We start from the raw sequence: 24,277 nt of genomic DNA, 5'->3' as shown, positions 1-24,277 counted from the left end.
AACTTGAAATTTCGAAATTTAATATTTATGAAATCGGAACCACTCTGAAAAATAGTTTATAATAAACATATATTTACTTATGAAAATCCAGCGATATATAAGCCCGACCCGAACGTAATGATTGTCATTTCAGGCCCGACCCGAACGTAATGATTGACAAATCAGGCCCGACCCGACCCGAACGCAATGATTGACATTTCAGGCCCGACCCGAACCTAATGATTGACAAATCAGGCACGACCCGACCCGAACGCAATTATTGACTTTTCAGGCCCGACCCGACCCAACCCGAACGCAATGTTTGACATTTTAGGCCCGGCCCGAACGTAATGATTAACAATATAGACCCGACCCGACCCGAACGCAATGCTTGATATTTCAGGCCCGACCCGAAATATCGGGTCGGGCTGGGGCTCGGGCTCCAGATCTTAGCTCTAATTCCTACTAAACATTGCAGATTTCAGAATTATATTGGGTGGCGTGATTTATTGTCATATTATAGCCAACAAGTTAGATATTGGGATGGATATATGGTCCCAATCACCATTTGAAATGCCTCCTCCATACAGGGCTATCGGTCCTGCCATATCGATACCAGGTTAGGAATAGGGATCAATATATGCCCCAATCGCCATTTGAATGGCTTTTTCCGTAGAGGGATATTGGGCTGTCATATAGACAGCGGGTAAGGAATAGGGATAGATATATGGTTAAGCTTACAATACGTCCCGGTTTAGCCGGGACAGTCCCGGTTTCAGCAAGTTTTTTCGCCGTCCCAGTTGTAGACCTATATGTCTCGGCTTTGCAGTATGACATAAATTATTTTTCTATTTGATACTATTACTAAATTGTTTTTATGTAACGAAGGCAGCCGATTCACCGCTTATTTGCGTCTCACTTCACTAGTTCAGGTAGAGAGAAAATTGTTATGCCATAGTTATGATATGAAGTATGAACTATGCGAATTTAACAACTAATGTACTGTGTTAAATCATCGAAATGCCGAAAACAAAGTGCAAGTATTCTAATGAGTTGAACGATTTCCATTATTTGTAGCAAAGACCAATAGAGGATATTTTAATAGAATTTACAGCTAGTTTTGATGCCTGTAATCCACCCACAATGGTATGGAAAATCTTCAAACCAGATATTTCAGATTCAGATATTTTATTTCGTCATGCAAGAATCAATAGAAAGCACAAAAGAAAAACACAGTAAACTAAAACAAAATTGATTCATAGCAATTGACACGGGGTCGCGAAAAGACTGAATGAGTCATCTTGTCAGCGACACCTTGTTGATGAATTACAGCAGCAAATATAACAATGAAGCATATAAGACAACAAAATAATAAAAATTATCTTCAAAAATACACAAATCATGGAAAGACAACAATAGATTCGAAATAAAATACACAAACTAATACTAAGCCTATGGAATCGAACCAAGGTTGGCTCGTCCAATGTTTTTGCTTCAGATATATGGTAAGCCTATTTTTGGTGGGTGGGCACGTACTTGTACGTTTTTTTAACTTTATTTTAAGTTATGCTCACCTTCCAGGTATCTCTGTATTTATTGTCTGTTTACTTTTTTGTATTGTTCCGTTTTAGTCAGAGAGCCGAAATAAAATGATTGATGATTGATTGATATATGGTCCCAATCGCCATAGGAATCACCTCCTTCATAAAGGGCTATTGAATCGCTATATATACAGCAGGCTGAGGGGCGGCCATGGAAATATAATTCCACTTGCCATTTGAATTATACTGTAGAAAAAAAGGTGTTATATTGACAGCGATTTCGGATCCTCTCACACAAAGGCAGAGCGAACTAATAAATTGGTCACGAGATCGACCGTGTCCTATATTTATTTAATTTTCATGAGCGCAAATTATTTGGTAATAATGGCAACTTTTTCATCATAACACAGCAACAGAAATGCTGTTAACAACTACAATAATTCGCAAAACATTCTATACATCTATTTCGCGCCCAAAAAGCGTGAAATAACTGGTCGAATTATCATTCAAAACTCAACACCTCGCGGATGAATATATGTTGGGTTGCACACGCAATCAGTCTGTTGCTAGGCAGCCATATTTGCTCCGTAATAAAGTACACTTTTCTTATCTGCCAATTAAACACTCATGCATACAAATCGTGCATTGGTGTTGGGTTGGGTCATTGGTAGTTTCATTTTTTAAGTTTGCTGCCTATGCAATTTTGAATGTAACATCATGAGACAAATCTTAGAGCTATAATATACCTCCGCGTTAATTAGACCAATAGAGAGATATATAGGGGAGAGGAGAACATATCTTTGAGTTGAATTATTCTGAAACCGTCAGGGCTTTCCATCCAGTGACGAATCGACGTGTAAAATGGCTCCCATGGCAAAGTTTTAAAATGACTGCATTATTAAGGACGCTTTGTTGAATTGAAATATTTATACGTCAATATTTAAGTAAAAATACGAGTTTTAGGTTTAAAATATATTTTATTGAAATAATTTACGAATAGAATTTTTTTAATCATTTCAGACAAGTTCCGCTTTGATATACAATATTATTAAGACGACGCGGCTATAGTAAACGCTTATATATTTTCTGGCCAGTAATTAATCATTACTTATCGATATTCAGATCGGTAAGTATGTTGATAGGTATTTGTCTGTTTGTCTGTTAGATGCACGCGATATCCCACAAGGCGTGGTTGAATCTGCTCCAAATTTTGCATGTGCATTCACCTTAGCTCAGATCAGAAGTCTATAAATTTCGGATGAATTATGTCGCATAGTTAGCGAGTTATTAATTAGTTAGTGATGGGACACGCGGTGTCACTATAGAGTCATGAAACAAAACCGCAGTTTCGATCGATAAGTCTTCGGCCTCCGACCGATATTCTCGTTTTAGGATGTTACTGATTTGAAAGTTTATTTAACGCTGTAATATACCTCGGGGACGCATCGTTCGTGGCCAATTATTCCACCCATACCAGATATAGGTTTAGATTACCTTGTATCAACTTCCGTCGCGATGGATGACGTCGGTAAGTTTAAGTTTCAAGAAATAGCTTAGGGAACTGCTGAAGTGGAGGAGTATGTACTCAACGCAAGCAAAACTTATTGGGGTTGGTAGAGACACGCAGATTTTGAGGGAATAAAATCAAATGATCGTCAAGCTTTTCTGCTATTAATGATGCGTGTGTATGTATGTGTGTTGGGGGTGGGGTCTTTTCAACGGCCTTTTTAAAATATGTCTTGCATACACATTGTTAGGGGAAATCGATTTTTTAGAACAGTGGTGGGCAAGGTTTCTGAGCCGGGGGCCAGCAATTTTGCTCACTTGGTCTGGCGGGCCATATAATAAGTGTGACGTAAAAAGTTACATTTTATGAACAATATTTACAGTGTTACAAAAGCAAATATGGAAAACAGTAAGCTTTGTGCCAACTAAACATAAAGTTAATCCCAATTTCAACAAATTCCTTGAGATGTTTTCAACTAAAACATCAAATATCATTTTAGTTTGGTTGTGGTGGCATCAGGCGGGCCGACACTTGTTTCAAGCTACGGGTAATTTATTTAGAGCAATGTAGGTGACATTTTAATTATAATCATATGAACAGAATTTTTGATACCACTGCAAGCAGGTCCATTGATATCTAACGATATGGAATAGATTTACTTTTATTCGGAGGGACCGGAAGTATTCCTGCAATGCCTACCTAAGAAATGACTCTATGTGGTAAAATATCAAGCAAATTTAATTTCCAATATACCTTTTGTACATTATTTTATTAGATAGTCTTGGATTTAAAAAATATTTCCTACAAATATAATATAATGAATGACATTGTGGTGTTGATCGCATTCATCTGGATTTCTCTACTAGTTGGATGGTAAGTTAATTAAAATCACCATGAACACAAAATGATACGCAGTTCACATCAACTTTCCTCTTACCTAGATAAACACGTGGACAATATTGTGTCGATCTATTCTACCATTGATGACTTGTTAAGGTATCAATGATTCTACGAACTCTGCCTTGAGCACCGTCTCCATGCAGGGTCGCAGTTTTCATATTTATCCCATGGGAGAATAAAGCCGATAAGGCCGTTTCTTGGTATGAGACACCACGGTTAATCATATGACATACCTTTTAAAAGTTTAAGGTATGGTATCCCCATGGTATCGAAGCTACCAAGACCAGTTGGTATAGAGGTCGCGATAAGCGTTGTAAATACGCTTGCCGCCGCAACTCTCAGTACTCTGCGTGGTTCGTAAGTTCGACACGGGCGAGTGGACGGGTCTCATGTAGTTTCGTACCTAACATACTTCTAGTGGGCGTAGCATAACAATTTTTTCACGTGTAGTGACGTAATTTTTGGATGGCGTAGTCAGGTGAGGGTTAGGATTGGCATGTCAAAAAAAAAATTTTTATGCTACGCCTACTAGAAGTACGTTAGGTACGAAACTACACGAGACCCAGATTTGCTTACACAGTTAATAATAAGATTATCGTATTTTGAAGCTTCATACTAGGGAGAATAAAGACAGAATATGACTCAATCATAAAGATGACCACGCCCTCTCGTCTTGTTACCGGTTTTTTAGAAATGATATAAAAATAGCTCTAGGTATTACTATTCAGCTATTTGGAGGATCGGTTATTTACTGAATTGAGTGACCATTTAGATTTATCGAAGACTCGAAGTTAATCAAGTTATATAGTGTAAATAAATGGCGCAAACTCGTAATCAATCAATTCTCAATGAAACTTTACTCAGTAATTATCTCGGACAACGCGTAATTGTGGATTCAAAGACTCCAACCCGACAGAGGGAGGGAAAGCCATGTGTTGATTTAGCGCCAAAGCCTATTGCCAGGATGGGCCCGAGGAACATTTTCAAATTTTAAATTTTCAGGATTTCTTGGATTCAACCAAACACACCTGCATGTGAATTGGTTGGCATGGGTTTTGAACCTGAGGCCACCAACATGATTCAAAGTATAACATACTAACCACTTGCTTGACCACCCTTTATGGTAGCAGCAGTTAAAAATCTTGGGTTTGAGAATTACTCAGTTTAGCGATCATAGCAAACAAACTACTGCTTGTCCAGAGCCTGAGTCATAGAGAATGTGTGAACAACTTCAACAAATGTAAATTTATGGATTTTTTTCATGATATAATATTTTATCTCCCTATTGTACTTTTTAGATACTAGCAACCGCAAAAAAAATTCAAGAGAAAGATCTAAAAGGTATTCAATTTTTAATAACAGTAAAAAAAATAATTCATCTGCTTGGTAGGGCCATGGGGTGATTGTGAAGGTGCTTACAGACATTAAAACTATGGCTCAATATGATTAACTATTCCCATACTTGACATAGACTGGTAACCGGGTTTATTAAAAAGCTATGATAGCCATGGGCTACTACTGAAATACCATCAGCTCTTAGTGCCATGCTTATTCAAAGATTGAATAGAGATGGGATTTTCATTTTCTGACCAGAGGAGAGAAGGGCCTAATCATGTCTTAATCATGCGATGAACAACTTGTTTCATTTAGTTACTAGTCCATGCAGGCCTGCAGGGTATGACAAAATATTTCAAATTAATTTTTCGCTACTCCTGAAGTATGTGAACCAAGATGACGGACACCAAAACGTAGTATGTGTACCAGGTTAGGGTTAGACCATAATTTTATCCCAATTTTCCTTATTTTAGTTCTATTACGACTTACGAGTTCGGGGACTAGCCAAGTGACTCCCGTAGTATTGCATGCAGGGTATCGGTCTGCTTGACAAAATATTTTAATTAATTTTTCGGTACTCCCGAAGTATGTCAACCAAGATGGCGGACACAGGAACATAGTATGTGTACCAGCCGTCCCACTTTGATACATTTTCCCACTATTTTGAATAGGAGTACTAATATATTGAGGGTTAAATGGTTCAAGTAAGCATATGAAGTAGGATTCATACAATTGGTATAGGTGTGGGCAAGAAAGTCTTTGAGACGGCTGGGAGATACAGTTAATGCAAACATTAATGCAGGAAGCTTTTCACCATTTTAGAGTACGCATGCAATTGTTTTTCTTGTTGAATTCAAATTATGTTTGTTTGAGAATGTACTGACTTTGACTAAACCAGTGTTTTTTTTTATTCATGGGCATGGCCCATTTTCGTTGAGAAAATAAAAATTTTGTGGCCCTTTAATGCCAAGGCAAACTACAAGAAAACACAAAGAGTCTTTTTGCAAAAATAAACCCTTTCAAATGAAAATTGGAATGAAAATCACCACTCTGTCACAAAAAAATAGCATCATCATTTCTTGCCACCACAGTCAAAATTTATTCAACTAAAGTGTCACAAGTAACTCTAGAAATTTTTCTGTGGCCAATCTGAAGTTTTTTTTTTGTGGCCAGACAATGGGCTAGACCAGAGGAGTGCAGCCTTTATTACAGGAGAGCCAGATACAAGTAGCCAGAGCCAGTTGCAAGCACAAAAACTTGTTTCTTTTTGTTATTGATCCCATGGCATTATTAGGGGTCCTTGCAGAAATGGTGGGTTAAAACGCATAAATTTCTAAAGAAACCTGCTATTCAAATTTATCGTCACATCGACTAGTTTTGCTAATATGACAGTGTCCTTCAGGTGATTGAAATTGCTCGCACGTACCAGATTAACTAAACTGAAAACTCGTTTGCCGGCACACCATTATAAATTGGCACTTCGCACAATTTTTTCTTGCGAGACCGCAGTTTGCACACCCCTGGGCTAGGCGAAACACTACAGAAAAACACTTGTGCTAGTGTGCATCAAGACTCTCAAACTACCTTTATTGCAGTTCGTGATTCTGAAAGAGTACCATCAGACCAACGAATTGCTCAGAGGAATATCTCAGAAATTGTGAATCGTTGCGAGGTTGGTGTTTTCTTTGTATATCCCAAGGTTTTTCATACTGGGTGCTGGACCCATCTAGTGGGTCACAGAGCAATTCTATAATTATCTGGATCAGACAAAGTGTTTGGCTTTTCCATTGATCTTTTACTGTTTATTCAAATTTTGTGAGCATTTGCTGCCATATTGCGACAAGTGTTAGGGAAGCTAAACTTGGCATGAGTCTGGCATGATTATCAAAAATTTGATGAAAATCTAATTATCTGAACAGAATGACCCGGATTGGCCATTAACCAACCCCCAGCGAGACTTAGCGCAGTGATTGATAGGATTTACATACTTATCCTCAGGAGGAGGAAAGTCGATAAGACGGTCAGGGGGCCGTAACTGACCAGCGAAATGTTATCCACCTTACAATGGTGAGATCAATGATCCTCTTGCACATATCTATCCCTGCATGGAATTCAAACTTTTTCAAATACTTACCTGTAGTTCTAACAGAAATGTCTTAACTACCTGACAAAAAGATTTTATTTGTTTAATATTTGGGACTAAAATAATTGCAAGGTGGAAGTTTCAATTTCCAAAACTATCCATTTTCTTAGGAGGCACATTTTTGACTCCACTTGGCGCTCAACCTCTAAAATTGACTGATTGATAAACTTGATTTGTGTCTCAGATTTTTCTGAGGTTCACAACTTAGAAATTATTAAAATAATATTCTTTAACATCTGTCTTATTTACAAATGTTTTGGTGAATGTTCCTGGAGCTCATGTTCGAAGTGTAAGACTCATTTTGGGGGAATTTTTAATTTATGCCTAGTTAACCATGTGGCAAGAAAGCTCAATAAATGTCAGAATATGTTATTGGCATGGTACAATCCCAAGTCATTGACCTAAGGAGTAACACGTGTATCTTAGTTAAGTTCTTCTTGTTAGGCATTAGGGGTACTCTTTCCATTGTACCTCTGATTACTTTTTTATATCATTTGTTTCATATCGCATTTGAGATAATGTTTAAATTTTTCATCATCAAATCAAATTTATTTTTTGGGTACAGGAGGAAACTGTACAGAGAAGTGATAATGAAAGAAGAATTCTTCCTCCTCTTCCAGTTCTAGGGGGTAATTCTGATGGTGAAGGCCTGGCTGATCATAGAACTATAGTTGGAAATCGTATTGAGGTAATTTGTGTTGCAATGGGTTTTTTGTATTGGTCATGTTTCCTTCACATATCAGGAGGAGATACAACAAGGGCACAGTGTTTTCCAACCTTTCATGTCGCATGGCCTCTTTCGGAAGCTTTTAGCAGTTACGGTAATGGCCCTGTTTATCATTCCAGTGGAATTTATAGTGTTATTTTAATTGGTAGATTCCAAATCCCGTTCTGTTCAAACAATTCATGCTCAACAAAGTGTGAACACATTGAAATGACCTTATTGAGCAATGAAACTGGGAAAAATGGAGAGTTTTTTTGTAGTTAAAAATAAATTCAGATTTGTGACTAGCATGGTGGCCTGGGGCCTCTTTAGGGGTCACAGGCCCCCGATTGAAAACCTCTGGCCTAACAGTTATATCATCAGACTTGACTTTGTTGATATTGCAATTTACACATCTCGGGTTCAAACCTTCATGCCCACATGTCAGTGACTGCTTATATACAAAAAATAAATAAATCAGGGATGGCGAACCCTTTTTACTGAATGTGTCACACACTATCTTTTATCTGAAAGAAAAAGATAGGTCATAAATTTACCCAATGTTTTCATGTTAGACTAGTAATACCCAAACCGCAGTCAAATTACAGCCCACATAACGATTTTATGCGCCCGCCAAACTTTAAAACTTTATGATTTTATCTCTTTGTGTTGTAGATACCGTAATTTGTTACGTCATTAGCACAGTTCGAGCATGTGTATGGGGCACTTCCCTCTATCATCCCCCGGCGCTTCCAATTTTGGTCAGTCAACTTTGAGATCCACATTCTAGACATTCTATCCAAACTGAGTGGATTATGTAATTCCAGTATCATTGTATTCTATCATGTGGTAAATGAGCACATTTGGATTTGTACTTTTTTGCTCGCTTGCAAATGCAAGATCACCCTCCATATGGATAGAAAATTTGACTTGACTTTTAGACTAAATTCTGCCTCGATAAGTAAGTCGTTCTTGAATTTTTTTCTACAGGAAGAAAATCCCTATGCTGACGTAGGATGGGAAAGTGAAAATGATGAGGTAACTTTTGATATTTGGCTGAATTGTTTAGTAATTGCGCTAGTAGAGAAACATTTCAAGGTTGGTTTCTGTATTGGTCATGTTTCCCTTTACATATCAGGGGAAAGAAATACAACAAGATGCTTAATTACTGGCGTAGCAGTTATATCATCATACTTTACTTTGTTGGCATCACAAATTACACATCTTAGGTTTAAATTCGCTTGCCAGATGCAATGCCAGACAGATTCTAAAAAGATTCTTTCCCAATAACAGTAGCCTCTTAAATATCATTAGAAGTAAGATGTATACAACAAAAAGAATTCAACTATTGTCTGTTCAAGAATGTCATCAGTTTGGATTTTCAGACCAAATTAGGCCTCGATAAGTACGGTGAAAGGTTCTTGAATTTTTTTCTATAGGATGGACATTTTGATGCTGAATATGTCAATGTTGACCGAAGAAGCGAACAATCTTCTGGCCAACAGGTATCTTTTTACAAATTTTCCATGTTTTCATCTCGAAAAAGAAGGGTGTAGATGAGAAATGAAAAACTTGCCATTATATACTTTCCCCTTTGCTTATGAATATTATTATAGCATTGTTACCAGTAGGCAATGCTATGTTGTAATAAAGATCCAAGCGTTAGCAATACACTCGCTGTCTCACCTCTGATTTATCTGTGATGGTTTGCTGGTTCAAATGTCAATGTGATAATCATTCTCCAAAGTCCTCGTCATCTAAAGGGGCTTCACCAACTCACCGGCCGGTAACGTCTTTCTTCACCATCAAGTCAATACACCTGTAACAACAAACAACTTTCGCATCAGGAGACTGTGGTTTGCCATATGATTAACTTTCCTCCCATCTGGCATGAATAATAAACACTGTCTTCTTTTTTACAGCCACCACCCCCATATTCATCAAAACAACCTCATCAGAGGCCAGATGCTGAGGTAATAGACTGATTTTGTTGTAATATTCAAAATCATTGTTGTCACTCTTGGATAAAGCTTTACCAAACCAAGAACTTCTCTGAAATAAAATGAAATACCATGTACACCAATTTACGAATTTTAGGGAACGCTACCATCAGATATATTATGTGTCACATTTTATAATAAAAAGCCACCAATTGAAAGCAAAATAATCAGCCAAGAATATAACAAATCATTCAATTCACCTAAGATTAATGTAATTATTGTGAATGTTACCCGGTGAATCCCTTTGCTTGTGACCCCCACAGAATTACTGGGTATTCAAGGGACCACCTCGAGAAACCCTCGACCATATTCAGACTTTTTTTTCTTGCTTGCTAATACAAGTTCACCCTCGATAATGGATTTAATTTTTTGTTTGGCTTTTAACATACTAAAATTCTACTTTGCGCATAACAAAAATGGGTACTTCCGAAGTATGTGAACCAAGATGGCGAACACCGTAACATAGTTTGTTTACCAGATTAGGGTTTGGCCATAATTTCAGGTAGAAACACTATGGGAGTCTATACTTGGCCAGTCCCCGAACTCGTAATAGAACTAAAATATAGAAAATTGGAATAAAATTATGGCCTAACCCGGTACACATACTACGTTACGATGTACCCAAAAATGGTCCATGGTTCCCATGAGTGTTCATGCTCTTAGTTTAAATAACCCTGCATAGAAGGCTATTGTGTGTAAGGTGATGGTTCACATTACTGTTGGCTGGTTGCAGTTTCCAACTACATGCATGTATGTTCATTACGCTGTTCCAGAAATCCCCCCAGTGGTCTCATTCCAAGGAAAATGCAGCTGACAGAAAATGTTGTTCTAAAAAATTTCTAGCAATATACTCTTAACTTTCTTTCATCAATGGGTTAACATTCCACTTCCCTAGAATAAATATGAAATTCCTATCATGTTCTAACATGGTTTTTAATGTACAAAGTTAAGGTAAACTTCTCCAGGTCAATTCAGCGTCTTACTTAATAGCTAAGATTTTTATGCTTTCTCCTCTTTCAGAGCCAGGAAAATGATGATAGGCAGAATATGCAAGAAAGGCAGGTTGCAAGACAGCAAATCCCTACAGAGGTGGCTCCACAAGGCAAAGAAGGTAACTATTTAATATTTAGGCTTCCATAGATGTCACTATAAATCAGTTTGTGTCCTTTTGGTTACCATGGCATAAAACAAAACAACAATAAATGAACAAACAAAGTGCAGAGATACCTGGCCTGAATTTACAACCTACTGCCTTAAAAAACGTCCTTCAATCCGAACATGGCATTAGAAGCCATTGCTAGCTACGGAACTAATATAGCTTGGTAAGACCGAAATCTTCCTGGTCAGTATTACAGCAATATTTTACTTGTCAGAAAATTTTCAAAAATTATTTTTTCAAATTAGCTAGGTGAGTTAAAACGCCTGTTTCAATTTTTATACAAGAATTGTATTGTATTTTACAGTGAAAAACTCACCAGAGTATCCTACTAAAAAGAATAAGCATGAAAGCATTCAAGAACTGCAAAATTCACTGATGCCAATGAAACTATTTGATGTAAGAGGATTCTAGGTTCATTCATATTTAACACTGGAAGCTGATGCTGGTATAAAAATAGTGGATAGGACAAGAGACAGGAAAGCCGAAATAATGACTTGGGATAGGATAGGATTTACATATTTATTCCAAGAGCGATTAGACGGCTCAATCATATGGCGAACCACGGCCTCTCGTCCTGTTACCGGTCCAGGTCAGGTATGAGATCAGTTGGCCAGTTATTTGTTTTTCGGATGCATGGACTTGATGGTGGAGGAAGCCGTAACCGACCAGCGGTTACATGAACAACCCTACGGTGGCGAGGAGTCCAGCAATCCTCTTGCACATGATCATCCCTGCATGGGATTCAAACCTGCGACCGCTGACTTATTTGTTCTCTTGCACCCTTCATTTCCAATAACAATAATATTGTACAACATAAAAGTATTAAATTATTTCAATATTCTCTTGTCAATTTCCAAGGCCCAGGGACGCAGTCCAAGAGTGATAGAATCAAGGGGAAAAGAGCCGCTGAGTTTCAAATTGGATCAAAATGGATGTTGTGTTGTAACCCCTTACTGTGTTGCCCTTTTCCCTGTCGATTGTGTGAAAGAGGAAAAGACTATCACAATGAGAGCAGATCCACATGGGCCATATTCAAAAGTTCCTGTGAGTATTAGGTATAGATTTTCATGAACGTTATAGCACAAGGATGGCAAACCTTTTTTAATGAATGGGTCAAAAATTATATTTTTATCGCGGAGCAGAAGAGAATGGGTCACATATATTTGATCAATGTTTGTATCTATAAGAAACTTCTGAAACAAATCTTATAAGCTTCTGTTGGTGTTGACGTAGTTTTGGGCTTTACTTATGCAGCACTTCTATCAGGGACTCTTTATGGCGCTCGATTTTATGAAATTAGAGTACGAAAACACGCATATGAATTACCAAAAACGTTTAGGATGATGTGGCAAATTATTTTACCGTTCTTACCGTCACCGTTTAAGAGTTTGGGAGGGAATTCCACTCTGATATTGTCCTATTTATCGATCAGCTTTCAATACACTGCCTCACTGTTATTTCAGATTTTTAGGCTTTTATTTCAAGTCTGAAAGATTTTGTTCTCTCGACGACATCTCAGGCGAGGAACTAATAAAATACAGTAATATAATAATATATAAATAATAAAGTAGCATCTAGTTTTTGCATAACCCCTGAAACAGTGTGCAGAGGAATCTCCGAAAGAGACAAGACGTTGCGAGAAATGATCATCAATTGCATTGTTATGTCATAAACAATATCAGAGCCAAAAGCTGAATAACGGTTCACAGCGGTGCAGACATGCATCCAAGATTAGGGTTTTTGAAAATTACCATACCGGCCCAAAAAATTATCAATTTGAATATGAATGGTTGCGGCCCTGACTGTCCAACTGTTGGTACATTATACCTGCAGGTCAGTGGTTCGCCATCCCTGTTATAGCAGATGTCATCAGCTATTATACTCTTTAATTATATATCAATTATGTGGTTCGCCATCCCTGTTATAGCAGATGTCATCAGCTATTATACTCTTTAATTATATATCAATTATAGCATCTTGCCCAGATCGGGGTGGGCATGGCGAATAGCTAGAAAAGAACAAGTGCTTGCATAAAGGGGAACTCTAACCTAACAGCATTTGATGGAACTGACTCTGATGAGTATGGAAATCCTTCTGCACATAAATTGCAATCAGTGAAACTACATAGGGCAGGGGTAGGCAAATTTTTTTAGTATGAGAGCCGCATGCAGCAAGTCATAAATATGTGAGAGCCGCATAATTTTTAAAATTATTAATATTAAATTACCTTGAACAGAGAATTCACCCAAACATCTAATAACAATAAATGATATTACAAAGTAAATAATGTGATGCCATAACAAAAGTAATTGACTTGTGTGTTTCCATCCCGTCTGTGAGATTTTTGAAAGTCTGCGCAATATGCAGACAATGCAGTGCGGCACATATCGCACTGTGACTGAAAATAAGCGCAATCAAGATGTAATACTTCCAACGCAGCAACAAACATAAGACCATTGTGACCTAAGATTTGTCGCTTAACTAATTTAAATTTTGAAATTCCACGCTACAACGATTTTCATATTGAAACATAATTTGTCTCAATCATAAATAAACACTTATTCAATCGCCTAATAAATTTAAAACAAACTGTTACACTACAGATCCTCTTATAGTTGAATTTGGATAAAATTCTATGTTAGCCAGAAGAGCCACATAGTAACTCGCAAGAGCCGCATGCGGCTCGCGAACCGCAATTGCCCACTGTTGACATGGTTAATTAGCTGTATTTCTGACTCTTTGTATATTTTGTTACAGAAAGAACGACTTTATATTTGTCCACACATAGTATTCGAGTCAGAACAAAAGATGGAGTTCGAGGCTTATGTGACACTGACTATTGTGGTCCAGTATTCTGCTAAAGATCCAGATGTAAAGATAAAATTACATGTAGGTTTGCTTTCTTTTCTAGATAAAAATAAAAAGATTGTTATATTAAGATAAAATCCCCTTTTTATATGCATTTTATACAGTAGTGGAATTTAAGTCTGTTCTCGTTTTAGATGTAAGCCAGCAAATGGATAATGTGCACTGTAGCTGACGACTAGCATTTTTTAGTTGTTTGTGAGTTCAATAAAAAAAAAACTTTTGAATTGCGGGTGAACTTGAATCCTAAATTTCCAGGTTGAAAGGATCAACAAAGGTGTCATTACAGATGATAAATTAGCATCGTATGGACAAGGAAAGCTAGTCTCTATCAAAGTAAAAAAATTTTGCAAGTAAGCAATAATTACTGTTATAAATGCTAGATAGGGATATCCAATGGATTTCGTTCAAGTAAAAAAAAAAGAATTAAAAAAAAAAAAAGAAATTAGAGGCCGCCTGAATTCTCTGTCCATAGCCCAAATGTGGTTTTCAAAAATATATATTCACAAAACGGTATGCTATTGGTATTATCATTATGGTAGGTGCATTTTTAAACACAATTTACAGCAACTTCAGAAGTTTTCATCATCTATGCCTTGCTAGGGTTCCAAATAGCGATTGTCAGAACAGCGGCTGTCAATAGAGCAACCACAGGACAGGAATAGACAGGAGTGTTAGGAATACGCTCGCCACCGCTCCTCTGATTACTCTGCGTGGGTTCGCAGGTTTGTATCCCATGCAAGGATGGTTATGTGCGAGAGGATTGCTAGACTCCTCGCCGCAGTAGGGTTGTGCACATAACCGCTGGTCGGTTATGGCTTCCTCCACCATCAAGGCGATGCTTCCAAAAAAATAATAACTAATCTCATAACCGACACGGAATGGTATTCGAACGAGAGGCGTGGTTTGCCATATGGTTAAGCCGTATTATCGATTTTTCTTAACCCCCGGGATAAATATGTAAATCATAATCCTTGAATGTTTCACATATTGTATTTATTAATGTTTTATTGTTTCTTACTATCGGTAATTAAATGATGTGTATATGGATCAATAAATTAATTTTACCTTTCTATGTCCTTTACTTTCTGTTAAATAGTGCCTGCCCCCATTGTTACATTGACCTTTGTACCTTTAGGCCAACATGTTTACAAACTTTAACCCTTTCCATGCGATTTTTATTTTTTATTAAATAATCGTATTTGCTAAGCCGATTTTATGCATTTGTACCCCCACAACTAATGATCCTCTACTGCCCACTGATGGCTCGTTGGAAAGCTTATTTAAAGAGCTTGCAGTTGGCGATTAAAAAAAATTTTTTCCAAAAGTGGTGGTCTGAGTCACAAACCGGATAGAAAAAAGGCTTTTTTTTTCTTGGGAGTTGAAACTTGGGAGTTGATAAAAAATAGAAATATTCGCTAAATCCTTTACTGTTACCGCTTCGTGGTTGGCAAACAATAGCATAATATTGCTATAATAATTTTGTGATCTAACTCAAAATACTTCAGTAGATGGAAGGGATAATATGCCTTCTATTACCACCCAAAAAACACTGAAATTTGCATAAATTTCAAAAACACTCCCTCGTTCCGCCGCAAATAAAATTCCTGTGGTAAACGAAAGCGAGATTTACCGTCGCTTATGTTAATCTCGAAGAAGACTTCTTATCAATAAACTAAAAACCGGAAAAACTAGACCAACAGTTTGCGACCGATTGCTAAATAAAACAGTGGAGTACATCAACGTACCCGCCGCAATCTAGCGACTTTTGTCGTTGGTACGTATACGTGCCCACCGCACGGAAAGGGTTAAAAGGCACAAACAAACACAATAAAGATCACAAATTTGAGTTTCATGTGCGCCGTGAGTTTTTTCATTGATAATTTAACTTCACACAAATGAAATGTTTGGGAGCCACTGCTTTATGCTAAAATGAATTGATTTCAAAGGTCACTGGTTTGCGTAAGCAAAGAGTTTCTTTATTCATAAGTTAAATTGCCAACCTTGATTTCAGGTTTGGTATATATGTGAAAAAGGAAGAATTTCCAAAAATGAGAAGACATTATCTCAACACTGTCTTTCTGACTGAGCCTTCCGAAGAAATCCCCAAATTCCATATCATCCATTCATATGTGTGCAGTAATGGATTTTTTGAGGTTCAAGATCTGCTGAAAATGATCAAGACACAACGAGCTAAAATTCTGGTTCACCCAGAGAGTTTTGAAGTGAAGTAAGTTAAAATCCTTTTGGTCGTTTATTTTCTGTTTTTCGCATTTACCATGGATGGGAGCCAGGAGCGAATTTAGATAATTAGAGGCTAAGCCATTTTGTAGGCCCCCGAGTCTTGATGCCTCTGGGCTTTTGCCTAACTTGCTTGATGGTGAATTCATCCCTGATAGTGCCGAAGATAAGCAGCATTGGGAACTTCCATTTATCAATGAATTTAGCTGAATCACATGACTGGAGACTTGTACACAACTAACCATCAGTGTGTCTTAACTAGGGATAGGATTTACATATTTATCTTGAGGAAAAGTAAAGTCGATCTGGCGGCTTAATCAATATGGCGCACCACGGACTGTTGCCTGGTTACCAGCCCATATCGGAAGGTTCTCAGCTAGGATTTTCAAAAGGAGGAAAGATCCCTATTTCCTTCTAAAACTGCCGCCACGATTGCTACGCATTTGTTGAAAGAACCGACTTTTCTGTCACGTAAAATAAACTACAGGAATCTAAATTCTCCCATATTAATTAAATTGTGTCTTAACTGGCGGTTGCGTCTTCTTACGTCAATATAATAACATTATTACTCAAAAATACCACAGCAATCAGTGGACATAAAAATACCAGGTAAATTGCCTGATTTTGTTTGGTTTCGTGATCTTGCGAATTCATTATCGCCATTAGACAAATCTCAAATATCTGATAAAAAATCCTCTATAGAACAATTTAATTTAGTACAATAAAAATAAATATAGAAGTATATCAGTAAATTAAAAATACATCACCTCGAAATCATCACGGAATGACTTTTAAACCAGTCGCCATTACATCAGTTCAATCTAAACTGCGGTTGCCTCGACAAAATATAAGCATCACTGCTTTAAATGGAATTTTGGCATGAGATTTGGACAGCATGGTTCCCAATGGCGGCCAGACATAATGTGTTTGGTTTGGTTTTCAAAAAATTTTCTGATTTACAATGCCTAGAGCAATGGTTCTCAAACTTTTTGAAATATTACACATAACGTTCCCCTTTCAATTTTTCTGATGACTCGTGGTCCACTAAAGAAATGAAAGTAAATAGCAGCACGGTATATCAAGCATTCATATATTGAATGACATTGACACAGTTAAATGAGATGGGTTCTTGGGTTCTGTTTTGGATAATGCAACTCTCATATCGTAACTCACGTCCATTCTGTTTCGACATTTTGTTTTGAGTAAGAAAAAAAAAGCTGCCTCACATTCGTAAGTTGTTGCAAATGGAATGGTCACAGGTTTACCAATGTTTGTTACGTGATAATGTCTTCGGTAAAGCCTGTCGTGCTTTGGACACACAATGTAAAAGCATTACATCAAAATTTCACCTCAAATCAAAGTGCTTCTGCGTCGAGATTAAAGTTGTCTCGCGGTTCCCCTAAAATCGCTTTGCGAACCCCAGTTTGAGAACCAATGGCCTGGAGCAGTGGTTCTCAAACTTTTTGAAAAATTATGCCTAACGGTCGGTCCCCTTGCAATTTTTCTGATGACTCGCGGTCCACCAAAGACATGAAAGCAAATAGCAACGCGATATATCAAGCATTCATCTATTGAATGACATTAAAACAGTTCAAGGAGCCTGCTTGGTTATGAGCCTACCTTGGGTTATGTTTTGGATAACTCAACTCTCAAATTATGTCTCGCGTTTCAACATTCTGTTTCAACATTTTTTTTTAATAGGGAGTGGTGTAGAAAAAGCTGCCTCACATTCGTAAGTTTTTGTAAATGGAATGAGCGTTTTTAGGGCCATCTTAGCGACATCGGGATAGGACGGTGCCACTGTGGCTTCTCTTTCTCTCCAGCACTTATCACAGCAAAATCAAATTTCACATATGAATCGTTATATCTGAATTTGATGAGGGGGAGAGGGCATTTTTAAATTACCCCGAAAAAATTTACAATCAGATGCACACACCTTCCATAAACAATACGCTCCGATTTGCGTTACTTGCCATGTTCACCAGAGTTTGTTATGTAATAATGTCTTCGGCAGAGCGTGTCGTGATTAGGAGAAACACTGTGAAAGCATGAAAGCATCATAATATTGCTTCATATCAAAGTGCTTCTATGCCGAGGTTAAAGCTGTCTCGCGGTCCCTCTAAAATCGATTTGCAGACCCCTAAGCGACCGCAGACCACAGTTTGAGAACCAATAGCCTAGAGCAGTGGTTCTTAAAGTATGGGTCGCGACCCAAACATGGGTCGCGGAAGGTTTAAATATGGGTCGCGACAAGGTCGTCAATGCAAGGGCAATCTAAGAGGAGAAGGAAGAATTTTCAGCTTTCCCAATGTTTCAATTTAGCTTCTAAATTCTGGTATTTAAAAATAATGAAATATAAAATTTCATTCACGGAAAGAACTGTCTTGAGCTCATTGTTACATCACAATTCTGATATGCCAGTCACGTGTATTATTTTTATGGTATCGGTAACCATGCACGTCGCTTGTCGTTGTGTTGACTGCGTGGAATGTCGTCTTAGTGGATTAAAATAACCAAAAATGGGTGTATTTTTGGTAATGTAAATTGTAATAGACGACGCAATGAAAAAGCTCGCTTCTCGACATTAGATTATTCAATATCTAGAGAAAATGTGACTTCATCTCGAGGCACCATTTACCGCAAACGAAACAGTGTGTGAACATTTGATGAGTAAAAAGTTTTATATTGCGAGAGATACCGAAGGCCAGCTAGGATGTCGTGTTTGCGACGGACAGCGGGCGCCTTTTCTGCTACAATTCGCGACAAGGCACTTGTGCGAGCGAGGATATTTGGCACTGAAGGTTATCAAAACTAAGCTCGCAATGGCCTCGATACGCGTGACAACTTGCGTATTGCGTTAAGTAAAATAGAGCTGTGTATTGGAGATATAATGAAAAGGAAATTTCAGTTACATCAATCTCACTGAGTCAATGGACTGTTTCTAATAAATAGTTGTCTGTATTTGAGTCAAACTGTACTAACACTAAAAACACATTTTGCGTTATTTAGGATTGGGTCGCGAGTATTCCTAAAACTCAAGATTTGGGTCGCGCTCGAGAAAGTTTAAGAACCACTGGCCTAGAGGAACATTAATTTGTCACAGGCCTCCTACAACAAACTTACATTGTTTGTGGTTTGTAATTTTTGTAATGTTTGTAATTTTTAGTCTTTGACATTGCCACTTTTCAATCATAAATTTGTGTCACAGATTCACTCTTTTATCTGTCTTTAGCATTTCGCTGCCGATGAATATATAATAATTCTCACCTGATTCACAATTCTCTGTGAGTACTACAATATGTACCGGCACCTAATCATCATCGTTGTCATGGCACAAATTTGTGATTTAGAGAGATTTACCATGAGAGGTTTTTATGGCCTGAATAACAGCGATTTTAGCAAAATGCAATTATACGCGATATTGCCGACTTTCTCAGTTTTCCAAAAATTTCAACAACCCTTGAATGGACTTGATGGTGGAGGAAACCGTAACTGACTAGCAGTTACATGAACCACTCCACTCTACGGTGGCGAAGAGCCCGGCAATCCTCTTGCACATTATTATCTATTATAATTTTTTTATTGATATCCTGTCAGTGTCACAATTGATTTTTCATATTGTGTTCAATTTGCTTGTTTCAGTTACGGCGACAATGGGAGAGCCAAGTTCTATGGACAAGATATTCAAGTCGAACCCGTCAGCACAGTTGTGAACTTTTCTTCAAGATGGACAAGTCCGCTTTTCAGTGTTGATAGGCAATTTTCGATGAGCTTGATTAATCTGGATAAACTGGAAGGTCTTAGAAAAATCAATTTCAAAATGGATGTCGATGGCAGCAATGAATACATAATTGAAGAAAATTATTTTTTTCTTGACTGGAAATTTCGCTTCCAAAAAACTGAGATTAATGCTACCGGAGAGGGAAGTGTTGGACAAAAGTTTGATGTGAGCATGGGGGATGACAAATTAACACAGAGAACTTATGCTGAGATTTCCGCAGACTTAAAAAATCTTACAGCCACTTTAGGTAGGAACATGATGACTACAGGTATCTCAACACAGATGAGATCTGTCGCACAGAGTCTTGATTATGAAGTTCAGGGCCACCAAGGTGGAGGTCATCCTCCATATTCTGCTAGATCTGTCCCACCGAGACCCCGTAATAATGGAGTTTGGGGCCAACAAAGTGATCAGCCTTCTAATTCTGCTATATCTGTGGCACCGAGACCCCGTGATTATGGTGGCCAACAACATGATGATCTGCCTTCAAATTCTGCTCAATATGCGACTATGATGCCCCATGGTTATGGAATTTGTGCCCAACGAAATGACGATCATACTGCATATTCTGCTAGATCTTTGCCACAGATGCCCCATGATTATGGAAATGGTGGCCATCAGCCTGCATATTCTGCTCAATCTTGGGCACCGAGGCCCCATGATTATGAAATTCGTGCCCAACGAGGTGATGATCGTCATTCATATTCTGCTCAATCTGTGACACTGATACCTCATGATTATGGAGTTAGTGGCCAACAACATGACGATAACCCTGCATATTTTGCACAATCTGGGGAACAAATGCCTAATGATTATATTTGGAACCGACAAGGTAGTGATCAGCCGTCAAATTCTGCTCGATCTGTTGCACATGATTACTCACCGGATGCAAAGCTTCTTCATGAGCCACCTGACCCGGAATCAGTTAACCAGGAAGCGCAAAAGTCATGCTCGCTCAATACGCTTCTCAGTGGTTTTGAAGAATTCGGAGAAGCTCAGTCTCTTTGGCCGGACGTAAATCCACTTCATGAGTTGCTTAACTCGGAATCAATGAAAAAATTGCCTCCCAGTGGGTCTGTCGCAACGGGCAGAGATCTGTCTATTTTACCAAATGGAAAGCTACTTCAAGAGTCACCCGCTGCTAAATCAGTGAAGATGGAAGTGCAACAATCAGACTTGGTTGAAACGCTTCCCAGTAGTTCTGACGAATTGAGCGAAGTTCTGTGTATTTCACCAGATGCAAATCCACTTCATGAGCCACCCAACGCTGAATCAGTGAACGTGGAAGAGCAAAAGTTAGACTCACTCAATACGTTTTACAGTGGGTCTGTTGAATGGGACGAAGATCTGTCTATTTCTCCAGATGAAAATGAGCCGCCTGCTCAAAAGTTTGCTGCGCAATCAGTGAACATGGAAGTACAAAATGCAAACCAGTTCAGTACACTTCCCAGTGGGTCTGAAGAATTACACAGAAATTAGTAAAATCACCAGACTCAAAGCTTTCAGAATAAAATTTTATCAGTGGTGAAATCTGAGTAAATCATCAAAGCAATTTCAAATTATAACTTGAATTAACCTATCTTTTGATGCTTTTGCAGTTCAACTCGTAAAAATGTTAGACCTAACTATGTTTATTATATGTATGTCAAACACTGAATGACCGGCACAATTTCTAATTTATATATATACAAATGTAGCTGATGCAACATGCTCCCACTTGTTGTTTATATCATGGGTTCTCAAAGTGCTTTGTACGAAGCCCCAGGGCTCCGCTAGAGTAACCTGGGGGCGCCTTGCGCTATTCGATTACTTGTCAAAATTTGACAACAGTCCAAATATGACAACGGGGTGGTAATACAAATACAACATTGGGTTCAAAATTGGATATTCTAGGGCACCATTATCTCGGTTGACAACGAGTTTCCATCCATGACCGATTCGTGCATTTAAAATGTCTTGTCATAATAATTTAATTGTGTTCATCATTTCTTGCCTTTGAATCGACATTACCATTATTGAAATGAAAAAATATTTTTACTATTCTAAAAAAATAAAGTGCTAAATTGCCAACTATAGATTGAAATTGTATTTTTGCAATTCTAAAATTTATCAAATTTGAGTTGTTCTTTCAGCGGTGCTGCTGTAGTATGTGCACCAAGATGACGCACAACCTGAACATAGTATGTGCACCAGGTTAGGTTGTTGACGAAAAAATAAATCTCTCTCTCTCTCCCTCTGTTTGCCATCTTAGTGCACATACTTGTGGAGCGCCCTTTCAGCGGCATTAAAATCTCAATGAGTACAATTTACAATTATGCAATCCTTGACCGATGTCTTCATATTCGAATGCCTTGTTTATTGGCTTTAATGTAACCTGTGGATACGTTGACTTATGTTAAAATTACCACGGCAATCCGCGGACAACAAATGAGAAACAACAAAGTCAAGTAAACGGAAGTTTGACATGTGCTTTGTCCGCAATAACAAATTGATTATTAATCTTTGCAATTATCTTATATATCGCCACATATCGAGAAAACGTCGCATGTGGCTCCGTCGGTAGTTTCAGAATGGATAAAAAGGTATATCTGGCACACAATTGACTGTGTTTCGATTTCAGTAACTACGGTATAACATCCATGAATAACCTAACATAACACCAAAGTTTGTGATTTACAATGTCTAGAAAGGCGTTTTTTATCTGTCGCGAGTCTGCTAAAACAAAACTTATCATGTTATCTTTCGTTTTAGTTTTATTATTCTTAACTGACGTTTTCAATTAAAATATTTGGTATATAAAATTTATCTGTGAAAGTTAGATTCAAAAGTTTTAGCATTTAAATAAAATAAAGTTATTTTAACTTACTCAGGAATATCAATCAGTAACTAACAATGTGTTTTTTGTTTTATTTATTTTTTCGAAATTTATTTGTAGTGCTCTGTAAAGAATAGTCAACTTCTTTGTGGGCTCCGTAACATTGAATGTTTGAGAACCCCTAGTTTATATAACCAATTTTGGGTGAAATTGAATGATTTTAAGCCTTTTGTGTATACTATTAAAAAATTTAGTCAAAGAACTAATCTTTCTCTAATACAATGGTTCTCTTACTTTTTAAAATTTGTCAAGTCTCGAGCCCCACCTCAACTAGCTAACAATTAGCTACAAATAACAGATAGTAAGGCAAAAGCCTGTTTTATCCGAAAGAACAATTGAAAATATGTGGATAAAAAGTATATAATAAAATAAATTAAATATCCAAAATGAGGTGAGTAAGATCAAATTTAACAAATATTTTAATTGAATTCACGTTCCCTAAAAAAATTGCCTGCGCACTCCAGTCCATATTGGGCATGGGATTAGCTAGCCCTAATTAATTTTAATTATGATTACCGGTACTGTTATTGATTAAAAGTATTTAAAATAATTTGGACGTTATTTGGCTTGTTGTGGCTTCTATTTGATGAGTGAAGCAGGTCTAGCCCACCTCTTCATACATCCAACTTGGCAATTCTGATTTGGCATTAGGTGACTCCAATTATAATCAGCTTGACAATATCTTTTGAAGAATACTTCTCTATCCACAGTATATTACTCTTGTTGACTAATTTGGTATCCAATTTGGCAATCCTCATAAAATTTTTGATTTAGTGTGGCAAAAGAATTTAGGCCTATTCATTTTTTTTCATTTGTTTGTACATTTTCCTTTTTACTGAGTAATTTAATTGATTTTAAGTCTCGCTTTTTTCACTTCCGACAGTATCATGTCTCGATGATTGTGTGTGTGTGTGCGTGCCTTAATTAGTTTTTTTTTTTACTTTTGGGTGAGCGAACACGTACTACTTCTTTTATCAATACCTTTCCATCTAAAATTTGTTCGTTTCAAACCTTACTCGAGGTTTTGTTTGCTCTCCCGATTCTATAATCAGGTACTTTTAATTTTGTTTTTATCTATTCTTTTATCGTATATTGCTGATTATGTGATCGAAATAAACTTAAACTTTTATAAACTTTTCAAATTAAACTTTAAATTTGTTTTCAGATGTATGCGCTTGATGTCAACTTTATCTGAAAATTGTTCACTTTTGTTATGTAATATTCATGTCAGGATTGTATAACCAACAT

The 24,277-nt window shown here is 37.4% G+C and overlaps 1 protein-coding gene and 1 long non-coding RNA gene across 2 annotated transcripts in view; both read left to right on the top strand.

The window, feature by feature from the left end:
- Positions 1-24,145, top strand: part of LOC120337162 (uncharacterized) — a 38,980-nt gene extending 14,835 nt beyond the window's left edge. The window contains exons 12-15 of the mRNA XM_078116031.1: positions 14,025-14,156; positions 14,391-14,485; positions 16,147-16,362; positions 20,016-24,145. Coding sequence (XP_077972157.1) covers positions 14,025-14,156; positions 14,391-14,485; positions 16,147-16,362; positions 20,016-21,633 — 2,061 coding nt within the window. The 3' untranslated portion in view covers positions 21,634-24,145. The remainder of the gene's footprint in view (positions 1-14,024; positions 14,157-14,390; positions 14,486-16,146; positions 16,363-20,015) is intronic.
- LOC144427200 (uncharacterized) lies at positions 5,186-12,170 on the top strand. The gene is made up of 9 exons (XR_013477813.1): positions 5,186-5,268; positions 6,858-6,934; positions 7,971-8,093; positions 9,099-9,146; positions 9,548-9,613; positions 10,031-10,081; positions 11,129-11,219; positions 11,572-11,663; positions 12,126-12,170. It is a non-coding gene; the product is annotated as an uncharacterized LOC144427200 (long non-coding RNA).
- Positions 24,146-24,277: the final 132 nt, after the last annotated feature.

Source organism: Styela clava, chromosome 1 (assembly GCF_964204865.1).
Source record: "Styela clava chromosome 1, kaStyClav1.hap1.2, whole genome shotgun sequence".
NCBI classification, from domain to species: Eukaryota; Metazoa; Chordata; class Ascidiacea; order Stolidobranchia; family Styelidae; genus Styela; species Styela clava.
Note: the sequence above shows the minus strand (reverse complement) of the source record. Positions and strands in the feature narration are given on the sequence as shown.